The sequence below is a fragment of the Ochotona princeps genome, chromosome 7 (genome assembly GCF_030435755.1).
Source record: "Ochotona princeps isolate mOchPri1 chromosome 7, mOchPri1.hap1, whole genome shotgun sequence".
Lineage (NCBI taxonomy): Eukaryota > Metazoa > Chordata > Mammalia > Lagomorpha > Ochotonidae > Ochotona > Ochotona princeps.
The window spans coordinates 68,709,593-68,721,596 of record NC_080838.1 but is presented as its reverse complement, the minus strand read 5'-3'; the positions used below and the strand labels follow the sequence as shown (position 1 = coordinate 68,721,596).

The window sequence follows — 12,004 nt, the reverse complement described above, 5'->3', positions numbered from 1 at the left end:
AGAGCTGAACCTATCCAAAGCCAGGAGCCAGGAGATTCTTCCAGGTCTCCCATGAGGGTGCAGGGTCCCAAGGCTTTGAGCTATCCTTGACTGCTTTCCCAGGCTACAAGAAAAGCAAATGGAACAGCCATGACATGAACTGGTGCCCAAATGGGATCTTGGCACATTCAAGGTGAGAATTTAGTCACTGAGCCATTGCGCAGGCAGGGCCCTCATGTTTCTAACTGAAAAACAAACAATTGAATAGATAGACAGATACATGTTAGATGGGAAGGCAGTTCTCTTCTCCCCAGTTTATACTATATTTACATTAATGTGTACTACAAAGGTGGGCAGTGCCTTACTGTGCTGTAAGGTTCTGCCACCAAGCTTTATGAAGATCATGGTGGACCTGAGTCACTCCTTTTCGTTTTTCACTTTTTCCTTTTAGAATATTTGTGCAGAGTGTGAGGAATGTAAAAAAAAAAAACAATTATAAGAACTTTTTAAATAAGGATTTATTTATTTTTATTGCAAAGTCAGACATATTTAGACAGGAGGAGAGACAGAGAGAAATATCTTCCATCCAATGACTCACTCCCCAAGTGACCGCAATGCCTGGTGCTGTGCCAATCCGAAGCCAGGAGTCAGGGTCTCTTCCAGGTGTCCCACACACGTGCAGGGTCCCAAGGCATTGGACCATTCTTGACTGCTTTCCTAGGCCACAAGCAGGGAGCTGAATGGGAAATGGGGCAGCCGGGATTCGAACCAGCGCCCAAATGGGCTTTAGCTGCTAGGCCATGGTGCTGGGCCCAAGAACTTTAAAAATCAATCTTTTGGTTCTATTATATAAAAATCATGTCATCTGCAAATAGTGATAATTTCAGTTCCTCATTTCCAATTTGAATTCTTTAATTTCTTTTTCTTGCTTAATAGCTCTGACAAGGACTTCCAATACAATATTGAAGAGCAATAGTGACAGTGGACATCCCTGTCTAGGTCCAGATTTTAGTGGAAAAGCTTCCAATCTTTCCCCATTTAGTATGATGCTGGCATTGGGTTTTCACAAATTGCTTTGATTGTGTTATAGAATGTTCCTTCTATGCCTATCTTGCTTAAAGTTTTCAGCATGAAGTGGTGTTGGATTTTATCAAATGCCTTCTCTGCATCTATTGATATGATCATGTGGCCATATGTACAGGTTAAATTCACTGACTCCACCAACTGCTTTGTTCTCTGCTGTCACTTGTGCCACACCCTCGAGTGAGTTTCAGCCTTGGGGTGCCATGCTCTACAGCTGTCATGGCTTCTTGCAACCACTGCTCCTGTGTTGCCACTTCCCGCCCTCTGTGGTCCTATGCTGTGGCCGCATTGCTATCTGCTGAGCCTTTCTCCTGTTCCCAGTTCCAGCAGCACCCAGGACTAGGGAGAAACCAGCTGAGGCTTTAATTTATATCACAGACCTGTGAGTGGCATCTATTACCCAGATTTTTTCCCCTTCCTCTACTTGCCAGAATCTGCTGGGAGTTAGGTCTTGGGGCAACCCAGACCTATTTTTCATGTAATCCAAGGAATGCCACCTCAGTATTGTTTTCCTGTGGGACTAGTGCAATGCGTGGATTCTCCCTTGGCTTAGTACTTGCACAGCTCACTGCTGTCTGCCACCTGCCCCCAGAGATTTTGTCACTGAAATAAAAATGTGGCAGATATGGCATTGTTGGGGGTCTGGGCTGTGAAATCCATGCTGTTCCCACAGCTGCCCACTTGGGCTCTGACATTTTGCTTCTGTTTGTCTTCAGTTCTGTGGCTGGATTCACCTCCTGCGTTCCCGGAGGTCTTCTCTTCCCACCTGCCTGCTGGTGGAGCTCTGATGGCCACTGGGGTGTCTGGTCACTGCAGCACTGTTCCACTGTCTCCAGTATCCCTCTGTCGTTGGCCTGCCCTCTCCTGCTTCCCAGGATCACACCCTGTCTGCTTCTCTTTGGCTAATCCTTCTCTGTCCATTTTAACCTATCCTCACCCTAATCTACCATCTCGCTCTGTCTCCTTTTTCTTAAGGAAAAAAAAAAAAAGCCTGCAACCCCAACCACATTACTTGTTTCACAACAAGGAGTGAAACAGTTGCAGCCTTTAGAAGAGTCATGAGGAAATTGTGTTGGCAAGAGCCCAGGAAACATTTTCTTTTCTTCCTGTTTGGGGGGAGGGGTGGGCATCTGATGGCCCCCAACTCTAGGTTCTTCATGAAACCCATGTCTTGCTCTTCTCAGTTGAGAACGTGGAGATTTCAGCTTTTAAAGAGCCATTGTTGGATGATGAGCGCAGATTCTCTTGAATTTTTGTTGAATGTGAGGGTTGGGCAGGAGGCCTCTGCCATTACAGCTGGTCACGGTACACTGAACTTCAAGGAATAATGACACAGGATTCTGGATCTCAGAAGGGCTAACTCTGCAGACTTACACATTTCACCAATGAAGCGTTCAACACTTCGACAGGAGGAGAGATTTGTCTTTTTTTTTATGAGTTAGAATAACAGCCACGAGAACAAATTGCAGCACCATGAAAAAATGAGCCACTGAGTAACTAACACATGAGTGACAGAAAGGAAACACGAAAGTCTCTTGGGAAAACTGATGCCACCGTGTAACCTATGAGCCAGCAATGAATTCGACAAGAAAAAAAAGTGTTTGGAATAAATAAAACTGAAATTAAAATATTGAATTTGTCATTTTCTATGATTCAGTTTTATAGGAATAGGGATTCTCCCCTCCTTCATCTCTCCCTTCCTTCATCCCTACTCTCTCTCCTGTAGTGTTTTTCCTAATATTATTACAATAGAACAATTCTTCAACAATAGTCACAAGTCTAATATTCTGCTATTTAAGTGTATGTTGGTATTGTAGAATGGAATACTTTATGAAGCTAAGAACATAGAATAACACAGTGGATCCTTTTTCTATAAACCTTGTAATCAAATCGGAGTTACTTCAGCAGTATCCAAATTTACTGCAAATAGTCTCCATTTTATATTTTGAATATTATTTTCCCCTAACTTTCCATAACTGTTCAGAGTAGACTTTTGGCCTATCTGTTCCTGGGAAGATCCAACTCTTTAGAATACATCTGAAAATGTCCAGCTCCGCAGAGCCATTTGGAAATCACTGATTTTTCAGAATCATCCTCCTTTTGTTGCTGTTTGTCCTATAGTTGTTATCTCATCTTGAGGTGAGCGTAACCCTAAATCAGCCAAAGGACAGGATTTGCCTTTATAGAACCGCCAGACCCTGTATGAAGATCCTGTTCTCCAGTTTTCGAGAGCCTTTCCAGCAGGAGATGAGAGAAAGAAGAGAAATGTGCTCAAAACAAAGTGAACCTTCTAAAACAGGGGAGAAGCTGCTGGAGGCAGCACAGGCTCCCTGGAGTCGGATTTATCCTACCTTCAATCTGCTGGGTGTCCTTCATATGGGAATAAAGCTTCAAAAATACAGTGTTGCGAATATTATACAAAAATACTATGTGCTTAGTAATAAGATTCTGTTAGTACAATTATGCTTCAGTGAGTCCAATTCAAACCCAGATGGAAACTGTGCCATTTTAATTTTTCTCATTGACCTTGGCTCTCTAGCACCTGCTTTGTTTCTTGTCAGGTCTCTTGATCGTATTGTTATGGGTCTGTATTTATGGGCTGAATGTGTTATGTTCCACCTGCTCCACCACCCCACCTCTTTTAGTTTTTAAAATTTTTTCCTGATCTACCACCTCCCCTCTTTAGTTTGTTTTTGTCTCCAACTTTGTGGAAGACCGTGCCAGGGGGTTTCCAGGTTTCTTTCCCATTCTTTGGGAAAAGGAAGTAGATGAAAATTTTACTCAGCAGGTTTGGGTTGGACAGCTTTACTTTTATTGCAAAATTCCACTAGAACATTGGAATGGTGATATGCTCCCTCCTGCAGGAACTAAATGGAGAGATGGAATTTTATAAGCTGTGTGATTCAATGAAGAAAGATATATTCTAGATGAAGTGTTTACCAAATGGTGATGAGTAAGCCACGCAGAGGAAAATGTGAGAATATGGACCTAAAGAGTAAACAGACTTGAGAATTTTTATTTCCTTATTTATCATAAATCTTGTGATTCTGATAATCTGGTCCTTGTCGCTAAATTCAGATATGAACCAAGTTATTTTATAACCTTATCTTCCTTTTATGTGAAAAACAATTATGTAGTTTATTCTTGAATTATATGTCTATTTGGGCATACTAAAGATAATTGTGTTAGAATTTAACCATCCCTTGCCTGTCATCTTGTGTCATTGGTATTGCCTTTTAACAGCTTCCATAAGAAAGTTCTATCAATTGAAATTTGCACTCATTGTTTAACCTTTTTGGATGGATTTGGGTTCCACTGCTATGGATAACAAAAGCATGATTGTTGATATCTGTATTTCATGACCTGTGAGCATTTGTTTTCCTTCTTTTCTATCTGCAGTATATTGTCACGTCTTCCAGCTCTTAGAGAGGCCTATGGGAGTTAGATAGCTATTTCACCAGGAGAAGAGCTTGCTGTCTGGTTGTATTACTGTTTATCCACCCCTTCTAAAGTAGCACGTTAACTAAAAAGAGCTGTACTTTCCACACAAACATTCCACTGAGATCACTGAATTAAAGGAATTGTTCCCAAGCAAGAACAAAAACAAAGATAAACCCTTTTACTTTCTTTTGTTGATAGAGCTTTTATTACTTGGAGAGGTTGTGAGAGTTGGGCAATTCGGGTTGTCACTGAAGAAATGTTTGTAGAGCACCTGTTACTGTGCAGGCAGCAGGAGGAAGCAGCCATGGTCCTTGAACTCATGGAATTTCCCAGGAAAGTGGATGAGGCACAGATGGGTGCATGGCCTCACGATTGGCTTGAGAGCTTCTTAGTTTAACAGAATTCATTATTGAAGAATTTGAATCTGTGTCTAATTTCTCTTAAATATTTTTAATTTCTAAAGCCAGAAGTGGAAAATGGAAATAGTTAAGGTAAAACTCATAAACAGAAATTAAAAAAAAAGTTTTAACAGGGAGAGTAATAAACTCTAGGATTTGTACCACAAGGCTTGCTTTTCCTCTTATGCCACTTTATTCAACTTTCATTTAATCCCATTTTAACAATACCACAAGTCTATACAAATAACAGATGAGAAAATATTATTATGCAAATTTACTAGTTCCTGACAATTCTTGGTGTATGAAGTATTTACCCTAGAAAATAATTAAACACAGACATTTATCTCTACACTTGTAATGAACATAGGGACATTCTTTTTTGCCAAATGATTTCATTTCTTTGACTTTTCCTTTTAAATCCTGAGAAATAGGATTTATGAAACACATCTAATCATTGTCATTTCAAAGCTATTTTTATAGAATTGGGATAAATAATGCTTAAATGTTTTGAGAATCAATTGGTATATACATAATTCTGTTTTATAAAGAAATTAGATATCAGTAAATATTTAATTTTTTTCAAATTGAAGACACGATTAATTTAGGTCCTCAAATCTTTAATAAATGACTTTTCCATAACCAGGAACTTTCCCTAGCCCTGTCTTTCTGATTCCAAACTTCAGTGTTTTGAAAAAAAAATAGTACACAATTCTGTTTATAAATAGTATATAAGATCTTTTTATAACACACAAATGTTAATTGAGTTATTAGAAGTGATAAAAAGAGGTTTTTGTAATGAAAGGAGAATGCAATCATGCATAAAAGTTAAAAGGTTTACTATATAAACACAATTTTTAAATTCTTGAATGGCAAGCTTTTGAAAGAAGTGTCCCAGTCCCATTCCAGGGAATTGATAGCTTGGAAGACAAGAGAGGCAACATTTACTGAGTGCTTCCTCTGTTCCCAAAACAACTCAGGGTGTTTTCTATAGGATTCCTTCTTTAAATTTCACTGAGATCCTGTATAACAGACCAAGTAAAGCTAAGTAACATCCACTTACTACTATTGTAAAAAATGGAAAAAACTAACCTTAAAGACAGTTTGGGCTTATTCCAACAGTAATAATTAGCCTTGCATTTAAATGATTATGATTTGCTCTTGTTCAAAACCCATGTTGTTAGATGTTTGCTTTACCATCTTGTCGAAATTTTGGAGAAATTTGCCTTTTCTTTAAAGCTTAGAGCACTTTCAGCAGCATAGGCAACATGTACTGAGTATATTTGCAACTTGATACCTGGAGACAGTTGAATTTGGAGGGTAGATCTGGGTATATTAATGAAGTACAGAGTTACACATCTTGTTTCACATCTTGACATTATTTTAGAGCTTTGCTGATGAAAATGTCAATGGAAAGATATACTTTTGACTATGAGGATGAACAGCATTTTAAATCAAACTTTTTTCTCTAGGCGTAGCATTTTGTCTAGTACCCTAAACTATTGCTGGGTTGAAACTAGTTTCCTCAAGGGAGAAGCAGTCTGTATGTGAGATGAGAATTTGCTTGAGACAGGAAGCTCTGAAGGCATCTCAGATTTTAGCAGCATTCATCCCAGAAGCGTGGCCATCTGCTTACTCAAGGTCTCACAGCAAATAAACAGAAAAGATTCAAACACAATTTCATCCCACCTCACAGTCAGAGTTTTCATTACCACAATCTGCTTTGCTGCATGACATTGTTTAGGATATTTATTAATTTTAAAATATTTATTTAAATGAGGTGGAGGGTTTATATGGCTCAACACAGAAAAGAGACACCTAGAAGAAGAAACTTACGTGCAGATGGACCAAAGTGAAAGCCTTCCTTTGTTCTTGCTCTCTGCTTGAGTGCTCTCTCCCTTACATGACTGACTAGTTCAATGGCTTTGAGGAGGATCTCTGGACGCCCTTCTTTGTTCATTAAAGGATTCTCTCTCAAGGCTCCAGGGTTGGGAGCTGGGGACAGCTTAAATAAACAGCTCAAATGCTAAGTTCATCATCTCTGCACTCATCTCTGTAGGGTGATAAAACATCATCTCTATTTATGTGCAGCCTCACACACTAGTTAAACTTTGTACTCTACTGTACTCTGTTTCAAAGTGTGATATTTTAAAAGAGGATTAGTCTTGCCTCTATTCCTACCTACAGTTCTTTTCCATACTAATCAAGGAGTCAAAGTGCTAATGTGATGAAATAGGATTGGCCTTCTATCATTTTGTTTTTGTCTATTCCCATTTTTGAGGATGGAGAGAACCCTAGGCACCTGACCATTACATTGTGAGAGTTATACAACTTTTGCAAAAGAGGTGTTTGGGCATTGTAAATACTCCATTCCAACAGCAACAAAAACAATGTGAGCATCAAGGTTAAATAGAAATCACTAGCTCCATCTCAAAAAAACAACATCAGGATGAGAGAATGAGCCCTGCCTTTGCGAATAGAGCTCAGCAAAACACAAAATCAACCTTCAGGGGTGTTTGTACTCTCATCAAATTTGGAATATCTTAATGGCTCCGCTATACCGAGTGACCTTAATGAGCATGGACTGAACCAGTTGTGCCAAGGAGCAACTGTAACAGAATGTGCTTCGCTGCCAATCAAATTTCTAAATAACTGAAGTAAACAACAATAGCACCTGAATTACATAAATGAATATTTACTTTGCTATAAATAGTAATACAATCCAGGTACTACTTTTACTCAAGCCTTGGTTTGACAGGAGGAAGATAAAGAGATATAATTTTTCAAAAACTACCTAACATTTATAGAAAGCACTTAAAAGGATATTCACTGGTCGCAAACCCTTGTGTGGGCAAGTTCACTTCTCTATTGCACTTCCTAGGAAAGAAAGTTGTTAAACCAAACCAAGCTATTTATAAGTTGTGTACTTATCCAGAGGGCAAGACATCCTTATGGAAATGACTTTCCTCAGGGCAGTGGCACTGAAAGTCTTTTTTGTGACTCTAGGAAGCTTCTCATGGCATCTCCTTGGTAGAAATTAACATTGGATTTTTTGGATAAAGAGTGAGAAGGAAAGCTGGCTGAATTAGAGTTTGACCTTGCACGGTATTCACCTTTCCATTTCTCACCCAAGGAACCTCACTGCACATTTCCAGGGGCATAAATACAGCTTGAGCCACCACATGCTTCTCCTTGCTCCTTTGCCCACAGCCCACCCATCCTTTAGCACCCAGATTGGAATCGCTTCTGGAAGATTCTGTCCTTGTTCTCTCAGCTGTCTGTCTACTGTGTAATACCAGCAGCCCTTGTTTTAATTTGATTTGTGATATACTACACTTTAATCTCACCCAACTCTAATCCCTTACATAATTCAGAAAGCAACTTGATAAATGTTTGTGGAACTATTTCATTTCCTCCTATTCTGTTAGAATACTAAGGCTTTCTGAAAATTAGAACAAATAAAATTGTTTTATAAGTCATCCAAAGACAGTATGGTGCCATAAAAAGGATGCTGCCATAAAAATTTCAACAATTCCCTTGTTCTCATAGCTGCCACTCTGTTACACCACACTTTGGAAAAAATATTTATCAATAAAAACATTATTGGGTAATAATTTATCACCCTGGAAAGCTTCAGCATTTAAAGTCTGCTTATTAAAATCTTATTAATGATAAAAGAAAAGTTCAGTGATTATGAACATTTGATAAGGAGCCAATCAGGGAAGTCTGATGACTCAGAGTTGGCCTTGGGGGGCGGGGGGAGGCAGGCGTGTGGTTGCATATTGTGGAATTTCCTCTGACATAATGCAAAGTTGAGGGTGCACATACTCTTTAGTATATAAGGCCATGTGAGCCCTCTGTTCGACACACAACTCCTCAGAGGCTTCAGAACGCCTAAGCTTCTAGGAAAGAGGCAGCAAGGAGCCAGAAGAAAACACCTCGTTGAGAAGAAACATGACTCCCAAGGTGGCTATGGCCCTCCTGGCAGCCTTTCTGCTGTCTGCAGCTCTGTGTGAAGGTGAGTGCATTTCTGAGGCTTCTTGGAATGCTTGTCTCAGAAGTAACTGCAGGTTAGAATGTTGAGAACACACTGCATCTGTTGTTTTTCTTTCATCTTGAACATTAAGGATTTTACTAATGAAGAAATCATCTCTGTGCAACTTACTTGTATATTCTATTAAATTATTAAAGAATGAACTTTGTGAGGGGTTATTAGTGAACCTTCCTTTGGCCATGATAGGTACCACTGTAGTGTCCTAGAGGATTGTGCATTGTCTAGGGAAAGCAAAAGGTAGCGTGAGGATGTCAACATTGTACAAGTGTAACTTTTCATTCTTTATGTAGAAAGTCATTCCATTCTGCTAGTGATGATTGACAACTGAGGGCTCAAAGATTTCAGTATTTTTTAATGGGTCTGCTAGAAATGAGTTGCTTTTTTCAGACTATTGTTTTTCCCCAAATAATTATGTTGGCATTAAAAGGGGGAGTAAACTAGCATAGTTATGTCTATTCATGAAATCATTTGATAATTTTCAGGTTTCCCCACAGCTGCAGCTTTGCCAGTGATTGGCACAGAACTTCGATGCCAGTGCATAAAGACACACTCTGCCCCCTTCCACCCCAAATACATCAGAGAACTGAGAGTGATTGAGAGTGGACCTCACTGTGCCACTTCAGAAATCATGTAAGTACTGACAGCATAACTAGATTTTTGCCTTAGCAAAGACCTAGAATTGAAGAAAACAACAGTATACTGCAAAGTTGGGGGTATTACAAATTACAGTCATGAGCAAAAGGACTGAAAGCAAAAGTCTGACTGTCAGACATTTACACATTGTAGCTTCCATCATTAACAACTTAGCGTTGTTTTGGGATTTGATTTTATGTCTGTGCTTCAAGGCCCATGATTTGAATGGGAATGTGTTCATTTTTACATCTTTTCATTTCAGTGTAAAACTCGTTGATGGAAGAGATCTGTGCCTAGACCCCAAGCAAAAGTGGGTGCAGAAGGTTGTGCAAATATTTGTGAAGAGGTTAGTTTCTGCATTTTTCAAGCTCTCCCCCAAGATATAGAGACCAAAAGCCAGCCTATACATTTCTTGCTATTTCTGGAAATATTTGTTTTTACATGTCTATTCATTGATTTAAAAATAAATCCTCGCAACTCTGTCCAGAGAAGTTTGGATTTATGCTTAGGTCCTTGTATCATTAATGAAAACCCTTTTTATCCTCAAGTTTCAGATGGCAAGTCTGTCTGGTCCCACTACTTACGGTTGAGAATATAAGGCATTTCTGACACATGAATGTCTAAGACAGTAGAGAAGTTTTAAGAACCTAACTTTCTTTCAATATCAGAGCACTGTTAATATTAATATTTTAAATTAAATTTCATTTTTTTCAGGGCTGAAAATCAAGCTTCATGAAAAATCAATGAATTCTCCGTACTATGCAAGAATTCTTCGGTGAAGATGCAAAAATTATTTAAAAATAGTCAATGTCAGCATTTCATGTATTTCATGGATCTGTCATAGAGTTGCTAGGTAAAATATAAGGTTCTCAGCTAAATCTGAATTTCTGCAAAGTGAGTTGTTCTTTTCATTGTCCAATGCACTACATAGGGCATATTGTATTAAAAATTATCTAGCCCAATGGTAACAACAAATAACTTTTTCAATATAAGAACAGTGTAGTGCATGAGGAAGCTATCGGAAGAACAAAGCTGAGACTGGGGGCTAGGAGAATATCGAGTTGTTAGTTTTAGGAATGGATTTGCTGGAAGTGTGATGTTTCAAACATCACGTAGAAATGAGGGGACAACCAGTTTTGCTGAAATTCAGAATTAGCTAGAAATATTGGATTTTTCATTTGTTAAACCTGGCAACTCCGGTCTGTTGGATCTGTGAGCTTCATGTCAATTATCTTAATTCCTAAACAAGAGAAAATGTACCAGCCACATCCTACCTCACAGGGGTGTTGTGAGGACACAGGGAAGCACTTTGCATTTTTTTTCACTTAAATTATTTTCAAGTGTAACTTATTCACTTATTTATTATTTATTTATTTAAGCATCAGATGTCACAATATGTGAACGTGAATTTGGGAACACGGGTATGGAAGTGTTGTTGATAGAACAGCATAATGATATTAGACTGGATTTATATTTATTTTAGACATTAAATTATGGTATAGGAGAGAACTTCTGATCAGGATTTCCAATGATAGCCAAAAAATGAACTTCAGATAATAAGTACTTTTTGAAAATTTGAACAGATAATCGCTTATGTGAATTTTTAATTGAAATGAAGGTCCTGGTTTTTTATCTTCTTTGTCTTGTGTTGTCACTGCCGGCTTCGCTACGCAATGTTGTGTTGAAGCAAAGAATTTTCTGTTAAGATTCTCTGTCTCAAGACAGCAAAAGGCACCAGGCAATATGAGTCAAGTAATACTTGTTGGATAAGATCAATTTATTACATACTCACAGATTCTTATAATTTTAGTTCAATGATTATGATTTCAGACTTTATGTTTTATAGATTTAAGATGATGTATTTATGTTCACCAAAATTTCTTCTACTGTTTTTGCTGGTATGGAAATATAAGTGTAATCATGAAATATTTAAAAATTAAAATATAACTTATTGTAGAAGTTACAAGGTGTTTGTCTTTCTTTTATAGTTTCTATTTATTGCAACTTTCATTTCTATTGAAATCATATTTTGATTTTAAAAACAGGCACGATTCATGGAAAATTACACACCTTCCTTTTAGAGTACTACTTGGAAATGAGTTATAAGCCTAGCATCTTCCACAGAATGTTGGAACGTTTTCCACTCTCCACATGATACCGTGTTGCTAACAAAACTGACCCCAGATTTTGAATGAACTAGTCCATGTGATTATGTATCTTTTTTTTAAAAAAAGATTTATCTATTTTTATTCTAAAGTCAGATATATAGATAGGAGAGGCAGAGAGGAAGATCTTCCATCTGTTGATTCACTCCCCAAATGGCCACAACAGCTAGAGCTGAGCCTCTCTGAAGCCAGGAGCCTGGATCCTCTTCCGAGTCTCCCAAGTGGGTGCAGGGTCCCAAGACTTTGATCCATCC

At 38.4% G+C, this 12,004-nt stretch overlaps 1 protein-coding gene across 3 annotated transcripts; it reads left to right on the top strand.

The window, feature by feature from the left end:
* Positions 1–8,751: 8,751 nt before the first annotated feature.
* On the top strand, positions 8,752–11,551 carry CXCL8 (C-X-C motif chemokine ligand 8). 3 transcript variants are annotated; one of them, XM_036495123.2, is made up of 4 exons: positions 8,753–8,916; positions 9,435–9,582; positions 9,848–9,931; positions 10,300–11,551. In XM_036495123.2, the coding sequence occupies exons 1-4, from the start codon at positions 8,853–8,855 to the stop codon at positions 10,319–10,321; spliced, it is 318 nt and encodes a 105-aa protein (XP_036351016.1). In that variant the 5' UTR covers positions 8,753–8,852; the 3' UTR covers positions 10,322–11,551. The 3 variants fall into 3 exon arrangements, with proteins under 3 accessions (XP_058522711.1, XP_058522710.1, XP_036351016.1); XM_058666728.1 differs by lacking the exon at positions 10,300–11,551 and having other exon boundaries at positions 8,752–8,916; positions 9,447–9,582; positions 9,848–10,280; XM_058666727.1 differs by lacking the exon at positions 10,300–11,551 and having other exon boundaries at positions 8,752–8,916; positions 9,848–10,273.
* The last annotated feature ends 453 nt before the right edge of the window (positions 11,552–12,004 follow it).

Bases quoted from the DNA above. Each gene is read 5' to 3' on its own strand.
- CXCL8 (XM_058666727.1), top strand. From the start codon at position 8,853: ATGACTCCCAAGGTGGCTATGGCCCTCCTGGCAGCCTTTCTGCTGTCT. The intron at 8,917-9,434 runs GTGAGTGCATTT...GATAATTTTCAG, and splicing joins GTCTGCAGCTCTGTGTGAAG to GTTTCCCCACAGCTGCAGCT. The intron at 9,583-9,847 runs GTAAGTACTGAC...TTTTCATTTCAG, and splicing joins TGTGCCACTTCAGAAATCAT to TGTAAAACTCGTTGATGGAA.